Source organism: Halictus rubicundus, chromosome 5, assembly GCF_050948215.1.
Source record: "Halictus rubicundus isolate RS-2024b chromosome 5, iyHalRubi1_principal, whole genome shotgun sequence".
Classification (NCBI taxonomy): domain Eukaryota; kingdom Metazoa; phylum Arthropoda; class Insecta; order Hymenoptera; family Halictidae; genus Halictus; species Halictus rubicundus.
The window spans coordinates 3,321,363-3,334,172 of record NC_135153.1 but is presented as its reverse complement, the minus strand read 5'-3'; the positions used below and the strand labels follow the sequence as shown (position 1 = coordinate 3,334,172).

The 12,810-nt window shown below is 43.9% G+C and overlaps 1 protein-coding gene across 1 annotated transcript in view; it reads left to right on the top strand.

Annotated features, from left to right (window-relative positions):
* LOC143353988 (beta-1,4-glucuronyltransferase 1) overlaps nucleotides 1–12,810 on the top strand; it is a 43,319-nt gene that overhangs the window by 14,006 nt on the left and 16,503 nt on the right. Inside the window, exons 2-3 of the mRNA XM_076787638.1 lie at nucleotides 8,700–9,700; nucleotides 10,365–10,545. Coding sequence (XP_076643753.1) covers nucleotides 8,700–9,700; nucleotides 10,365–10,545 — 1,182 coding nt within the window. The remainder of the gene's footprint in view (nucleotides 1–8,699; nucleotides 9,701–10,364; nucleotides 10,546–12,810) is intronic.

Below are 12,810 nucleotides of genomic sequence, written 5' to 3'. Positions count from 1 at the left end.
AATAGAGTATTCTTTAGAAGAACGAGTAAAAATAATTATTTTATAGAGCTGACGAGTGTGCTCGTCGAACTGCTGCTACGTTTAATGAGAGACATCCTGATACACATGTTTCTCATACGTACGTGTTACAATTAGTTGCAAAGTTTAAAAAGAAACTAGCCAAAATTCATAAAAGAAGCTGATCAAATCGAAATTACAGGGCAGTTTACTGTGAATCCTACTAGTTCAATTCGACAAGTTTCAATGGTAACTGGTGTATCAGTAGGATCTGTGCACAAATTACTTCTCCTAACTCCTAATTCTTCTCGTCACTCCTAATCTAATTAAAAAGATTTGTTTTTGTGGCGAATGCACTTTTTTCTTAAACGATGCTGTAAATCGTCATAACTGTCGTTATTGGGGTGACGAAAATCCACATCTTATTATAGAAAGTAACACTCAATGGCCGGAAAAAATAAATGTTTGGGCAGGCATTTTAGGAAATGCTATTATAGTTCCTCTGTTTTCCAAGAGAATTTGAATGGCAATCTGTATTTCGATTTACTGGACGACATCATTGATCCACTTATAACAGAAAGTCTTGAAAACCAAGGTGATGAAAACGGTAATTTTATGTTAAATGAAGAATTTTTGTACTGACAATATGATGGTGCTTCCTCGCATTACACGTTACCAGTTCGCCAGTGGTTAAACAACTGATTCCCACTAAGATGGATCCGTAGAAGAGGTGTTATTCAGTGGCTACCAAGGTCACCAGATCTAACTCCAGTCGACTTCTTTTTGTGGAGACACTTAAAGTCTGTTGCTAATTTGCGTCGCAGAATTGTACAGGAATGTAGAGCTATTCCAGCAGATACCCCCAAAAATGTTCGTTCAGAATTCGAGAATCGTCTGTATTATTGTTTAGAAAACAACGGTGAGCATTTTGAAAATTTGTTATAGTTATAAAGAAATTACAAACTTTCTCGCAGTATAAGTATGACTCGCTCTACTTCTCTTTAAATATCTTCGAAACTAGTGCGCAGATAAAAAAAAAGTATCCTACGAAAACTGCTGGTCTTTTTACGTACAGAAAGATCCCATAATAAAAAATATAGGTTTCCATTTGAAAAAACAAAGTTGACCTTCAAATGACCTTGAAAAAGTTTGTTTTACACTTTTTAAATATCTTTCATAATTTTCGAGATATTCGGCTGGAAAGTTTTCAAATGAACACCCTGTATAGAGTAAACTTCGTGTCGTTGGAAAGCTCTCGAGAGGTACGAATCCTTTCCGCCGAATCCGATGCGTAATAAATGCACACGTTGCAATGGAGAGGGCAAACCAACGATAAATAAACAGGTGTTTTCTTATTCACGGTGTTTCGGATATCGCGGTGGGACAATAGCTGTGTTCGAATTGTTTGCGGCGCGATCGGATTCGAGCGCGTGGCGAACAATATCCCTTAAAAATGATTCAACACGATAACGCGTGATACGGCGGTTTAGTTAAACGCGATTCGCCCGTATCGTTTGTTACATGCTGGAATCGCGATTACAGGAAGGATAGAGTTCCGCTCGAAAACGTACATACAGGAAGGAATACACAGGTACGGTGAATCGCGCTTTCAAGCTTTCGTCCTGCATCGTACATTCAGAGCACCGGCAAAGCCTGCCGCTGTGGTTCGTGTGTGACCCAACGAAAGCCCAAGTACACAATTTGATAATGGGTTAGCTGTGTAACGTGCACACACGCGCGCACACTCGCCGAGCCGAGCCGCGAGTACACGAGAGCCGTCCGGGACACGTTGAATCAGTAATAACAACGTGTTTGCAAAATCAATCATGCTCTTTCTCCTGTTTCTTCTTCTACCCATCCTCTCTGGCCCTCGTTAGGACGTCATGTTTTCGAGATGGTGAAGATCGAGGTCGGCTCGCGTTATCCTTTCAAACGAACACGCGCCTTCGTTCCCCGGTTGTTTGTCTTGTTAAAGGCATGCCGACGTTCAACGTTTCGGAATCTGTTTGAACCTAAACATTTCAGGGCCCTTTGTGACTTCGCCACATTGTTAAAGAAGAACGCAGTGGCACTGACCCGTTTGTCTGTTCCCGTTTCGGTTAACAATACTGCCGGAAGTTTCTGTAGAGGAGAACACTGTGGGTAGGATCTGTATGAACTGTAACAGGCTGTTCGAGTACTGTGTCAAATATTTTAACGTTAAATGTGTTGCCGCCACACGGTGCACGGTGGGCCAGAATCGAAAAAAATAACCGGGCAAAATTCATGTCCGTGTTCATTTTTCATAAGGATCTGTACAGTGTTAACCTGGGGAATCAGTTAATGTTCTGGTCAACTGTGAATTAGAAAAGCAGCCTTTCGAATGTGCTACAAAATGTTGTCGACGAGTTACTTAAACTTTCTTACCATTTACGAGTACAGAAATTTCCCTTGATCAGTGCGTCTGGCCAGTTATAATACGTACATGTATATCGACGTCAAGAAAATATAATGAACAAGTCAGTTTTAACTCAGAAACAGTTACCCTCTCTCTGCCAGTACCGGGTTAGTCACGTGACGTTGCGGTACAGATACGACAGAGAAGGAACGCGTCACGTGACCGGCCCATAGCGGAAGAGGGGGGGGGGGGACAGCAAGGTAGAAGGGGAAGCTAGAGTGGGGGAACAAGTGTTGATCTGGCGACACTGGTCTGAGGTGGAACCAGCCACAGTCGCCAGATGAGGGGAGGGAGTACGAATTGAGGGGAAAAAGTGACCCTCTCTCTGCCAGGACCGAGTTAGTAACGCGTCACGTGACCGGCCCGTGGCGGAAGCGTGGGGAAAAAGCGCGGTAGAAGGGGAAGATAGAGTGGGGGAAGAAGGTTTGATCTGGCGACTATTCCTATAATAGGTAAAAAGCAATTTAAAGTTTGTTTCCTCAAGGAATTCTCTTTCGTGTGAGCCATCCCCAGTTATTTATTGTTAACGGTATACTAGGATTTCCATACACAATATCCCCGAGATAATAATCATTTGACGGCACGGTATGCTTTTAAAAAATCCTGATGGTGGTACGTGTGCGCACGTTGGTCCAGTCTCGCCGGGCTTCGTCACGGTTAATAGTATGCAAATGAATATCCCGCAAAACAGTATGCAAATAAATACCGTAAGCTAAATATGGAGACGTCTGGCCCTCTCTCTGTCTCTCTCTCTCTCTCTCTCTCTCTCTCTCTCTCTCTCTTCCTCTTTCACCTCTTGTCTTCCACCCTTTTTTTCCACGTCGCGTCAGAATAAGTTAATACGTCTGCGTAAACGCGACGGAAACGGCCCTCGAGCTTCAGGCAGCCACGAAAGGGGCCGCCAGGAATTTCCTCGCGGTTTCACAGTACAGCGCACAGTTGTACGGGAGGTTAGTTTCGGCTTGTAAAAATCCCGGGCTGCAACGGACGCACGCCGCGGGTACTCCAATTCCTTTTTCACCTTAGGATCGCGTATGCATCGGGACTCCGACTTCAGCTACGCTGAAGTAATGCACCGGGCCACTCGAGCCCCCGCGAAACGCGTGCACATTCGCGTTGTTCCTCAGCCAGCTACTAAGACTTCACTCGGGTACTTCTGATTATTAAAACGTCTGTTGTGTATTGTTCTCGCATCTCATTTCCCTCCGGAGACGCGTCGACCAACAAACCTCGGCGATGTCTACTTCCACTGGCTAATTATTTGGCTGTTGCTCCCGTGCAATTTAAGGGGGTACTCTGGTTTTTCCTTTTCGAAATGTCGATTTCTATTTCACGTTTTCTTTATGTGTAAGCGTTGTAGGACATGTGTGCAAAAGGATTTGAACGAATTCGTAAAATTAACGTGGTTAGAGGTATTTGAAGAATGCAAGTCGTCGTGTACGGTAGCACCTCGGTAGTTGCACGAAACGAGACTGAAAATATCTGGAGGTATTCTGGTTCCTCGGGTGAGGGACACCGGGTGGGTGACCCGCACGGTGTCCTATTAGATTAGATACTCACTCCCTATTCACTCCCCCTCCCTGGATGTTGTTGTTGGGGAGGGGTGCAGTGAGAGTTGATTTCGACTACAAGTTCCTCGCCCCCCCCCCGTTAGCTCAGGGTGGTCATCGTGGTGGAGTTAGTGGGCACACCTTCGGGGGAGCTCCACATATCCCTGCTCCCCCCTCCCTATAGAGGGAGGGGAATCCGTAATGAGTGATTACCACCGCGTTAAAAAGGAAAAAGGTATCAAGGTTCCTGTAATCATTAAACTGTGTGAAATCTCCCGCTTCTACTATGTCGTTATTGCGTCAAAATGTCGCTCCTCTTACTATCGCGTGTCACGTGTTTCTCGTAACCAGGCAACTATCCCCACCGCTTGCTGATGAAATACAACTGACGCGATTCGCGTGTAAGTATCGCGAGTCCAACTACCGAAACACTACTGTAGTTATATCTTTAGTTTCCCTCGGTACCACTTTCTCCGAAACTTTGGTACAAGGTCTCAAGGTCTTATTTTCGAACGTGCTACCCTTGGCAATAAGTTTGGAATAAAACGCAAAGACGCGAACTAAGGTAAACGTCGAAGTTTTTCGTATAAGTTGCAATGTTGGTCATATCGAAGGAATTAAACAGGAATGAGAAAACATAGAAGAATACATAAATTCTAGTAAAGAAAGATGGCGATTATCTTCCTAGAGGGGCGAACTATCTTGTCCGTTGAACGCTCGGGACCGTCCAGGGTATCTCAGCTTCTATATGAGCCCGATTTTAACGGGTTCTGGAAAGTCGTACGATCCATTATCCGTTCTAACCGCCGTTTCCGAGCGAAATTTCACCGGATCCCGCTGGGAGTTCTGCTGCGCACTCTGGCGGCTGCTCTACAATACCTACAATCTGTTTCTTCCGTTTAGCACCGTAATTGCGCTATTATTGCGAGTGTCGTGGTTCGTCGCCACTGGCTTCTCCTATCTCCGAGCCATTTACGCAAACACTTTTCGATGGATCATCGGACTCCGTTCACGCGGAGAATGAGAAATGGTCCCTGCGTGAGTGCAGATGCGCCATCCGCTGAATCATTCCCGGGGCTAGATGCTCCCAACGCAATTAGAGTGAACGCATATTTTAATGTGGGAAATATTGTGTTCCTCCTACGCCGATGTAACAAAAGCAATAAAATAGAAACAGTGGAGCGGAACTGGGACCGAAGAATAAGATACTTACTACCACAATTAACGGCCAAGTCGCCGTAGCCCCGGGATAAGGTAGAGTGACCAGGTTACCGACAAAATGAACGAAAAGTAGTTTCACGGGAAGAAAGTTGTCGTCTTTATATGAGAATATTTTTCGCTGGGGAGAGGCAACGTTGGTCATGATTTGATAACATTATGCAGATATTTGGTAATTTAAGCGTTAGAAGGAGGCCAAAAATCCAAGTATTTTTGTGCCATTGGATGAGTTTGCTGGATGAAATCGGGGGTAACGCGCACTAGAAAATATCTCTAGCTACAAACTGAGCTATACATTGTCTCGATTCTCTGAGAAATAAAGCCAAAATGTTTCCTGTTGACTCTGTAAAAGTCACGTGACTACCCGTGGCCCTGAAGTACTTACAATTAGTATTTGCAATCGACGTACGAAAAGCGCCATTTTTATACAGTCTGCAGAAATTGAACCTCAATATTGTTCTTCTGTGCTCATGGTCGCAAAACGTAGAGTCCTCGGGGACGGAGAGTCTAATGAAGTTTGACCGTGCAAGAAAGAAGCACTATTTACATAGTAGAACTTCATTAAACCGGCCGGCCCCTGTGGGTTTATACGCGTTCTGTTTTTATTGTTTCTGTTCCCTGACACACAGTTTTGTATAGTTGATTCCCGTCAGCAACGCTTCACTAGGAAATTGCGGGGACGTAATATTTAATTCGAGTCCTCGGGGTACCTGCCACATTTTAATTCACTGGTCCGATTGATTCTGGTATCAAATATTTTCATTCGATTAATTATATAGAATTATAAGCCAATACGGAATTATAAATATCCAAAACGAAGAGGCGAAATCTGGAAATTTATAAATTCGATAAATATTTTATCTCTGTGTTTCAACAAATAATACTCGAAGAGGTTTGCATCGCGAACAGTATTGGAAAGCTTCATTGCCGCTGCATTTCATCAGGAGAGTTTCGCTGCCATAGCTATTGTTGATTGTCAACCAACCAAACATTCGATGACATTGGAATACGTCTTGGTGAATAGGTAAAAGCTTTCGTACATAAATTCGTATTTCTGTAACGTTCTTGCAAACTGATTTCAGGGAACTCGCCGAAGCGAATAGGAATAGATCGAGTAACCGGAAGTATGATCAAATGTATACGAGTTTAATACAACCAATACCCGTCCCCGTAACTTGGGTCAAGGGGTCGTCTATGCATCTTCCTTTTAGTTTTAGTTTGCGTTTCCGTTACCTTCCAACAATGCGCTCGAGTGGGGTATTCGAAGCAAATGTCAAGTTATAAATAACAAGTAGACTGTGGATTCAATACATTTATGACAAAAATAGGCAGCTTTAATTTGAAACAGTAAAGAGACTAAAGGAATGAAAAAAAAAAACAAAAAAGACCAAAACTCTTGGTAGTTACCCTCAAATATTGACAATTTTATGCTTCCGGATTTTTTTATAAATCAATTTTACAATCAAAAATTCTGAAATAATTCACTGTCATGTATGCTATTAGATAGAATGTTCATGAATTTTTTCGTAATTTTTTGTTAAGCCGAACAGAAGAAGTAGAGCATAATTCATTAAACCATGCCCACCCTATAACCACCCTTGTGGCAGGGGTACCCACTTGAAACTTGTCACAGAGGGATTTCTTTGGGAGCCCTATCGAATAGTGTGACCAAAAATCAATTTGGTTTGGGGGCACTTTTTGACCGCCGATAAAGAATATCCCTAGAATACCCCTACCCCTTTGATAAATAAATCTCTAATATTAAAAGTCTCCCTAATTAAAATGAACCGACGGTAATAATGTAGGGATATTATTCATAAAACGACCTATATTTTGTTGTAATAGAAAAACGTTTGGAAGAAACTATTTCAATATTTATAGTAGATACAAAAATGACAATGACAGCAAATGAAGTATATGAAATATAGAAAACCAGGTTATAGAGAGAGGTTCTGAAATATTCAATAAGTTCTTATTCGAATTCGTTCTTATCGAGTGCTGACCGCGACACTGTAGAAAAAGAAAGTTTGATAAGCGCAAAGTGGAATGCAGCGCCGGGGCACTGGCTATAACATCCCCTCATAGTTCAACAAAGTTTGGTGGCTCATTTTTGCATTGCCGCTGACAGCAAGAAACTGACGACGGTGTAATTAGGGCGATAAAACAAGCAGCTTGCTCTGTTTTTGACAGACCTAATACGGCGTTACCGGGGACTTGGTTTCTTATCGTAAAACTTGTTTACACCCTGTTTTACAGCGGGCTGGCTGCGGTATGATTTTTGCTAGGGAACTATGATACCGAGTTGCGAACTCTCGCGGTCGTGGTGGGCGCGTTTTACAGGACGTTTAATTTCTTGTGATCCGAAATTACTCGTATCAACGTATACAGGATGTTTCACTTAACTCGAGCATCTAAAATATCTCGGTTGTTTTTTATGATAGAAGAAAATTGCAGAGGAAAACATTAGTTGGTTCAAAGTGGCGAATATTATGACAGGCAAAAAAGATTGTTCAAGGTTATATTTTTTGAGATTTCAAGGTCATCGAAGTTTTTTTAAATGGAATTATATATTTTTATTATCGCTATATGATAGCCGAGATCAAGACGAATCCAACGACTTGTAATATTACGACCTTCACGTGACTTTGAGTTTGTTATCACCAACGATTCCACACCATACAGTTACACTCCATGGACGCTGGTGTGCAACTTGTCGAAGTCATTTCGGGTTTTCAGTGCACCAATAATGGATATTATGTGTATTCAGTTGTCCATGGTTAGAAAAAGTAGCTTCGTCAGTAAAGAGAACGTCATAAAAGAAATGTTCATTTCTTTGTATTTCAATGGGATTTAAATCTAGGGATTGCGGTGGACACTCGAGTTTTTCAATTTTTTGCTTGAGGTCGTCTGGCTAAAACATAAATAACCCCTCTAATAATTCCTACCATTCTTAATCATCTATGTGATTAAGGTGCAGGTGATAGTTGCAATCAGTGTATTCACAGAAATGAAGAGGAATATCGACAAATGTGTACGAGCTCTTAATATTATTAGACTGCAAAAGTACAAAACGATTTTCAATCGATTGTTTAAGAATGACGATTTTGAAGTAGGGACTTTTGATCCGACACTTATACCAACGTAACATTACCCTATGTTTCATATGTGTATCATTTTACGCATAAATGACTTTAACCCTTTCGTTACGGGTGCCGTCTATATCCGGCATCCACGCGACGACCTGTGTGTACGGGTGCCGTCTATGTCCGGCAACTTGTAAACACCGAAGATACTACCGACGTTCATCGTGTACACTTTTCGGCGCGGTGCCCCGTTCAGTGGTGTCACTCCGGCGGAGCGGACTGCCGTAACGAAAGGGTTAATATTTCCCCTGTAGTTTCGAATGTTTACGTTTGGTTGGAAAACTATTGTCATGGATAGTAGTCCACCAAGTGTGAAATTGTCGTATTGACGTTCTTTCTTGTTTCGATGTGCAGTTGGGATGCCGACCATGGAACCTCAGTCTGACCAGCGTGGTTGTTCTGGCGCTGTCGAACATGCTGCTGACTTTCCTGTTGCTGCAGTCGGAGACCTGTATACCGGACGAGGTGCCCAGGGACATGGACGTGAACGTGATCACCGAATGGAACCTGGGCACCCTGATGAAAGAGCAGCAGCAGCAGCAGCAGCAGCAACAGCTGCTGTTGCAGTCAGAATGCGTGACGCAAGATTACCAACCGTTGCCAGTTGATGGACATAGCATGAAGCTGAACATAAAGCTTGGCAAATGGGATGCCCGTAAATTGTTCCGCACGTTCGACCATGTTCTGGTCGGGACCGGGTTCGTCGAACTATCGTCGGTCTACCGGGTGTGCCTGGCAATGCAGAGCTCGGTAGAGAAGCTGCACTCGGTGGTCCAAGCCGCCCACCATTGGACAGGACCGATCTCGGTGGCCCTGTACGCAGCTGGCGACGAGGAGTTCGAAGTCCTTCAGAAGTACCTGGTCTATCTTAGGAGATGCTACGAGCCGATACGGGAGAGGGTCGCGTTCTCCTTGGCCGTGCCAAAGGTCAGGCCGCCGAAGAAGCAGCCGCGGGAGTTCGAGCTGCCCGAGACGATCGATTGTGCCAAACCGGAAGCAACGTTGAACGAGCTGATAAACGGGATCTCGAACGAGCAGACAAGCTGGAGGGTCCGGAACGTGTATCCCCAGAACCACATGAGGAACCTGGCCAGGAAGAACTGCCAGACCGACTATGTGTTCTTGACGGACGTCGACATCGTGCCGAGCTTCAACCTGACCGGCGCCCTCGACGAGTTCCTCAGGACCGATACCTGTGATAAGTGCGCCTACGTGATACCGACGTACGAGCTGGACTCGCGCGTGAGATTCCCCCCAAATAAAACGGAGCTGGTCCGGTTGGCGAGGAAAGGACTCGCTAGGCCGTTCCACCAGAAGGTCTTCATCCACAATCAGTTCGCCACTAATTTTACTAGGTAAGGACTCAGAATAAAATTATCGATTCTCTAGAGCTTTGTTTAATCCAGGCCTGGGCAACTCGTGGCTCGCGAGCCACATGCGAGTCCTCTTCCCACTCCTGAGACCTCCCACTATGCTCCTATGGAAGTGTGTAAGAAAGGGCGGAGGGCTAGGAACCTATATCCAGGTTGCTCCCAGGAGAGATCGAAGCACGGTAGGATTAGATGAAGTGGCCAGTGGTGGGGGAACCTGTACTCTGGTAGTGGGGGTTGTGAAGTGACGGCGGGGAAGAAGTTCCTCAGGTCTGGTTTAAACCAGAGGTGACAAGCTTGCAGCGCGGCCCACGGGCCGTGCCGCTACTTCATTCACTGCGACGTAAGGGGAGAGATCCCCTCTTCACTCAAAAGCACTCTTCTTTCATGTAAAATTAACGATACTTCATAAAGCTTGATACACAGTGACCAAAACTTTATATACTCTCCTCTTTCGTCCATCGATGTGTGTTAAGAAAAGTAGCACATTTCATTTGTCTTACGGAGATTAGTCGGGTAACATCGCCCATGAAACCATTAAACTTTTATCTGAAAGATTTTTCACTAAAATCATTATTTATACAATAATCGAAGTGGTCCCAGTAACGTCACATATATTAAATTCAAAATTTCTCTTTTACAATTCTAGGTGGATCCTAGATACTTCCCCGAACCATAAGAATTATGGGAACGTGCGGACTGGTAAGGTGTACGTCAGTCACTCCGTGACGAACTTCGAATTCCTTTACGAACCTTTTTACGTCGCGAAGGACATCGCCCCACCCCATGACGAACGTTTTATGGGCTACGGATACACCAGAAACACACAGGTATGTCAATTAATAATAAATGGACTGCAGATCTTTATGCAAAACGATAAATAGGATTTTCTTTTCTCCTTTAATAACTCTGATAAATTCAAAATGACATATCAATATTCTTAAATTCATCCCACCTTCTCTCACCATTTTATATTTCACTTACTAAGTTTTGTCATAAAAGCCTAAAATCCTCAGTCTTAAAGTAAGCGAATCCTGATTAGTTCCAATAGTTCCTGTTGTTTTTTTTTTCTTATGAACGCTGTGGAATGAAAATGCAGTATTACAGGACGCTTCTTTGAAGTTTTATTTGCCACTCATTAAAACCCCGAACAAAATGTAAATAACTTTTAAATATTCTTGTTAATTTTCCCAAATTAAAAACATAGGGAGATATTAAAAGTGTTAGATGTTTGTTGTTTAAGATCATGTTTAAACTTCACCTTGGCAACCCAGAAATTTTTATCTTTTTACTATATAATCCTGTACATCTTGGCGAGAAAATTCCAAAACTCGAACTTTCAAGGCGAGGAATTCACTGGTTCAAAAGTCATGCGTGTTTAAAGTTGAGCGTTTTTGACAGGTAGGAGCGCCGCCATGTTGATGTGTGCTGGGCATTGCGTGTCGTTTGATGAGCGGAACCGTTAGATGGCAGCAGAAGCACGCGCTGATGTCGATAACGTATATTTGCATTCATTTGCTCTCCGCCCCTCAACGACCTAATCCCTACCAACTCCAATTATACTATAGTAAAAACTTAATATAGAGGTATACTATATTATAGTAAAACGTTAAAAATTCGAGGGTTGCCATGGTGAAGTTAAGCCAAGTTCATAGTACATAGCATAATATTACGAGAATCCTGGACTATCTTTTACTAAATTGTAACAATATTTCACGAAGCAGGCGGCACGATGCGGAATAAAACATTTAAACAAGGAAAGCAAGCAGCGAAACAAATATTGGTAGCGAGCGTGTTAAGCGAATTCGTGAAAACCCGGTTCATAACTGCAACACGAACAACGAGGTTCAATAATGCGAAATCACCGGGGGAAAAAAAAAGTTCGCGAGCGAAACGTTTGCGTTTACGCAACGTTTGGTATTAATGGGTTAATATTTCGCCGCGTACCGAATAACGACAAAAGTGTCGATTCGGAATTCCATTAGGCGCCATTTCTCCTGCTTCAGACACCATAAACGCTTTAAAGGAATTTAAAGCGTAATCGACTCGGCCTGGATCGATGGGATGAATAATTAGCGCAACAGCGTCGATCCGCAACAATCTATTATCCCGGTACCGGTTTCTTAATTTCTGCACCTGTACCGGGCAATCTACCGGCACGTTGCAATCGCGGGCGTTCGAAACGGAACGAGCCGGAATCGAATTAAAGTAGTCGGAACTGGGGGCTATATCACGCGAGCAGCTTATTTTAATTACTGGCGCCGGTTTTTTACGCCGGGGCAGGAACATTCGAACAAATGAGAGTCCGGCGGGCGTGGGTGGGCCGCGCGACCGGACGATATTAGAGCGCGGCGAAATGAAAAAAATGTATATTTGCACGGTACATAGATGGGTTCGCGAAACTGCACCCCGGTGTCTGTGTCCTCTGGGAAAACGAGGGTGGTGCCGGGGCCGAGAGGAGCCGAATGAGAGCGCGGGAAGAACGCGAAGGGTAGTTTGGGAGCATGAAACTCGAACGGGCAAATCCCGCGGCAGCCAGGAACATTAATTGAATTACATATTATCATTGCCGCCGTTATCGTGCGATGGAGGCTCATTTTCCAGAACAAGCATTATTCAATTTAAACTTGATACATCTCGCGCCGTCTAATCGAACGTTTGCATATCGAGGACGCACCCTCCCACAGTCCCTCGTATCCGCCGACCGTGTAAGGGGTAATTCGTGTTTCAAACTGTACTTTCCGGGCCCGTTAACAATTTACGGCGAACACCGCGGGCTAAACGTCAAACTAAACCCGCCGCTTCCCCGGTCGACGGATAGTCACACGTGAATTGGGCGAATCTCCCCCTCAACCTACCTTTAATCCTGTCCGTTACTACAATGGGCAACGTCTCCGTAAGAACAACGCGACTCAGTCAGAAAAGCTTGATTCTATACCTTAACGCACTGCTGTATACCTAGTGTACAGTAATTACAAATAACTAGATCTATGGGGTGATCCTTCGTAGATTCGCGATAAGGTAGAGTGACCAGGTTACCGACAAATATAGGCGAAAAATGGTTTTACGTGCCTCAACTTTTCGTGCTTATATGA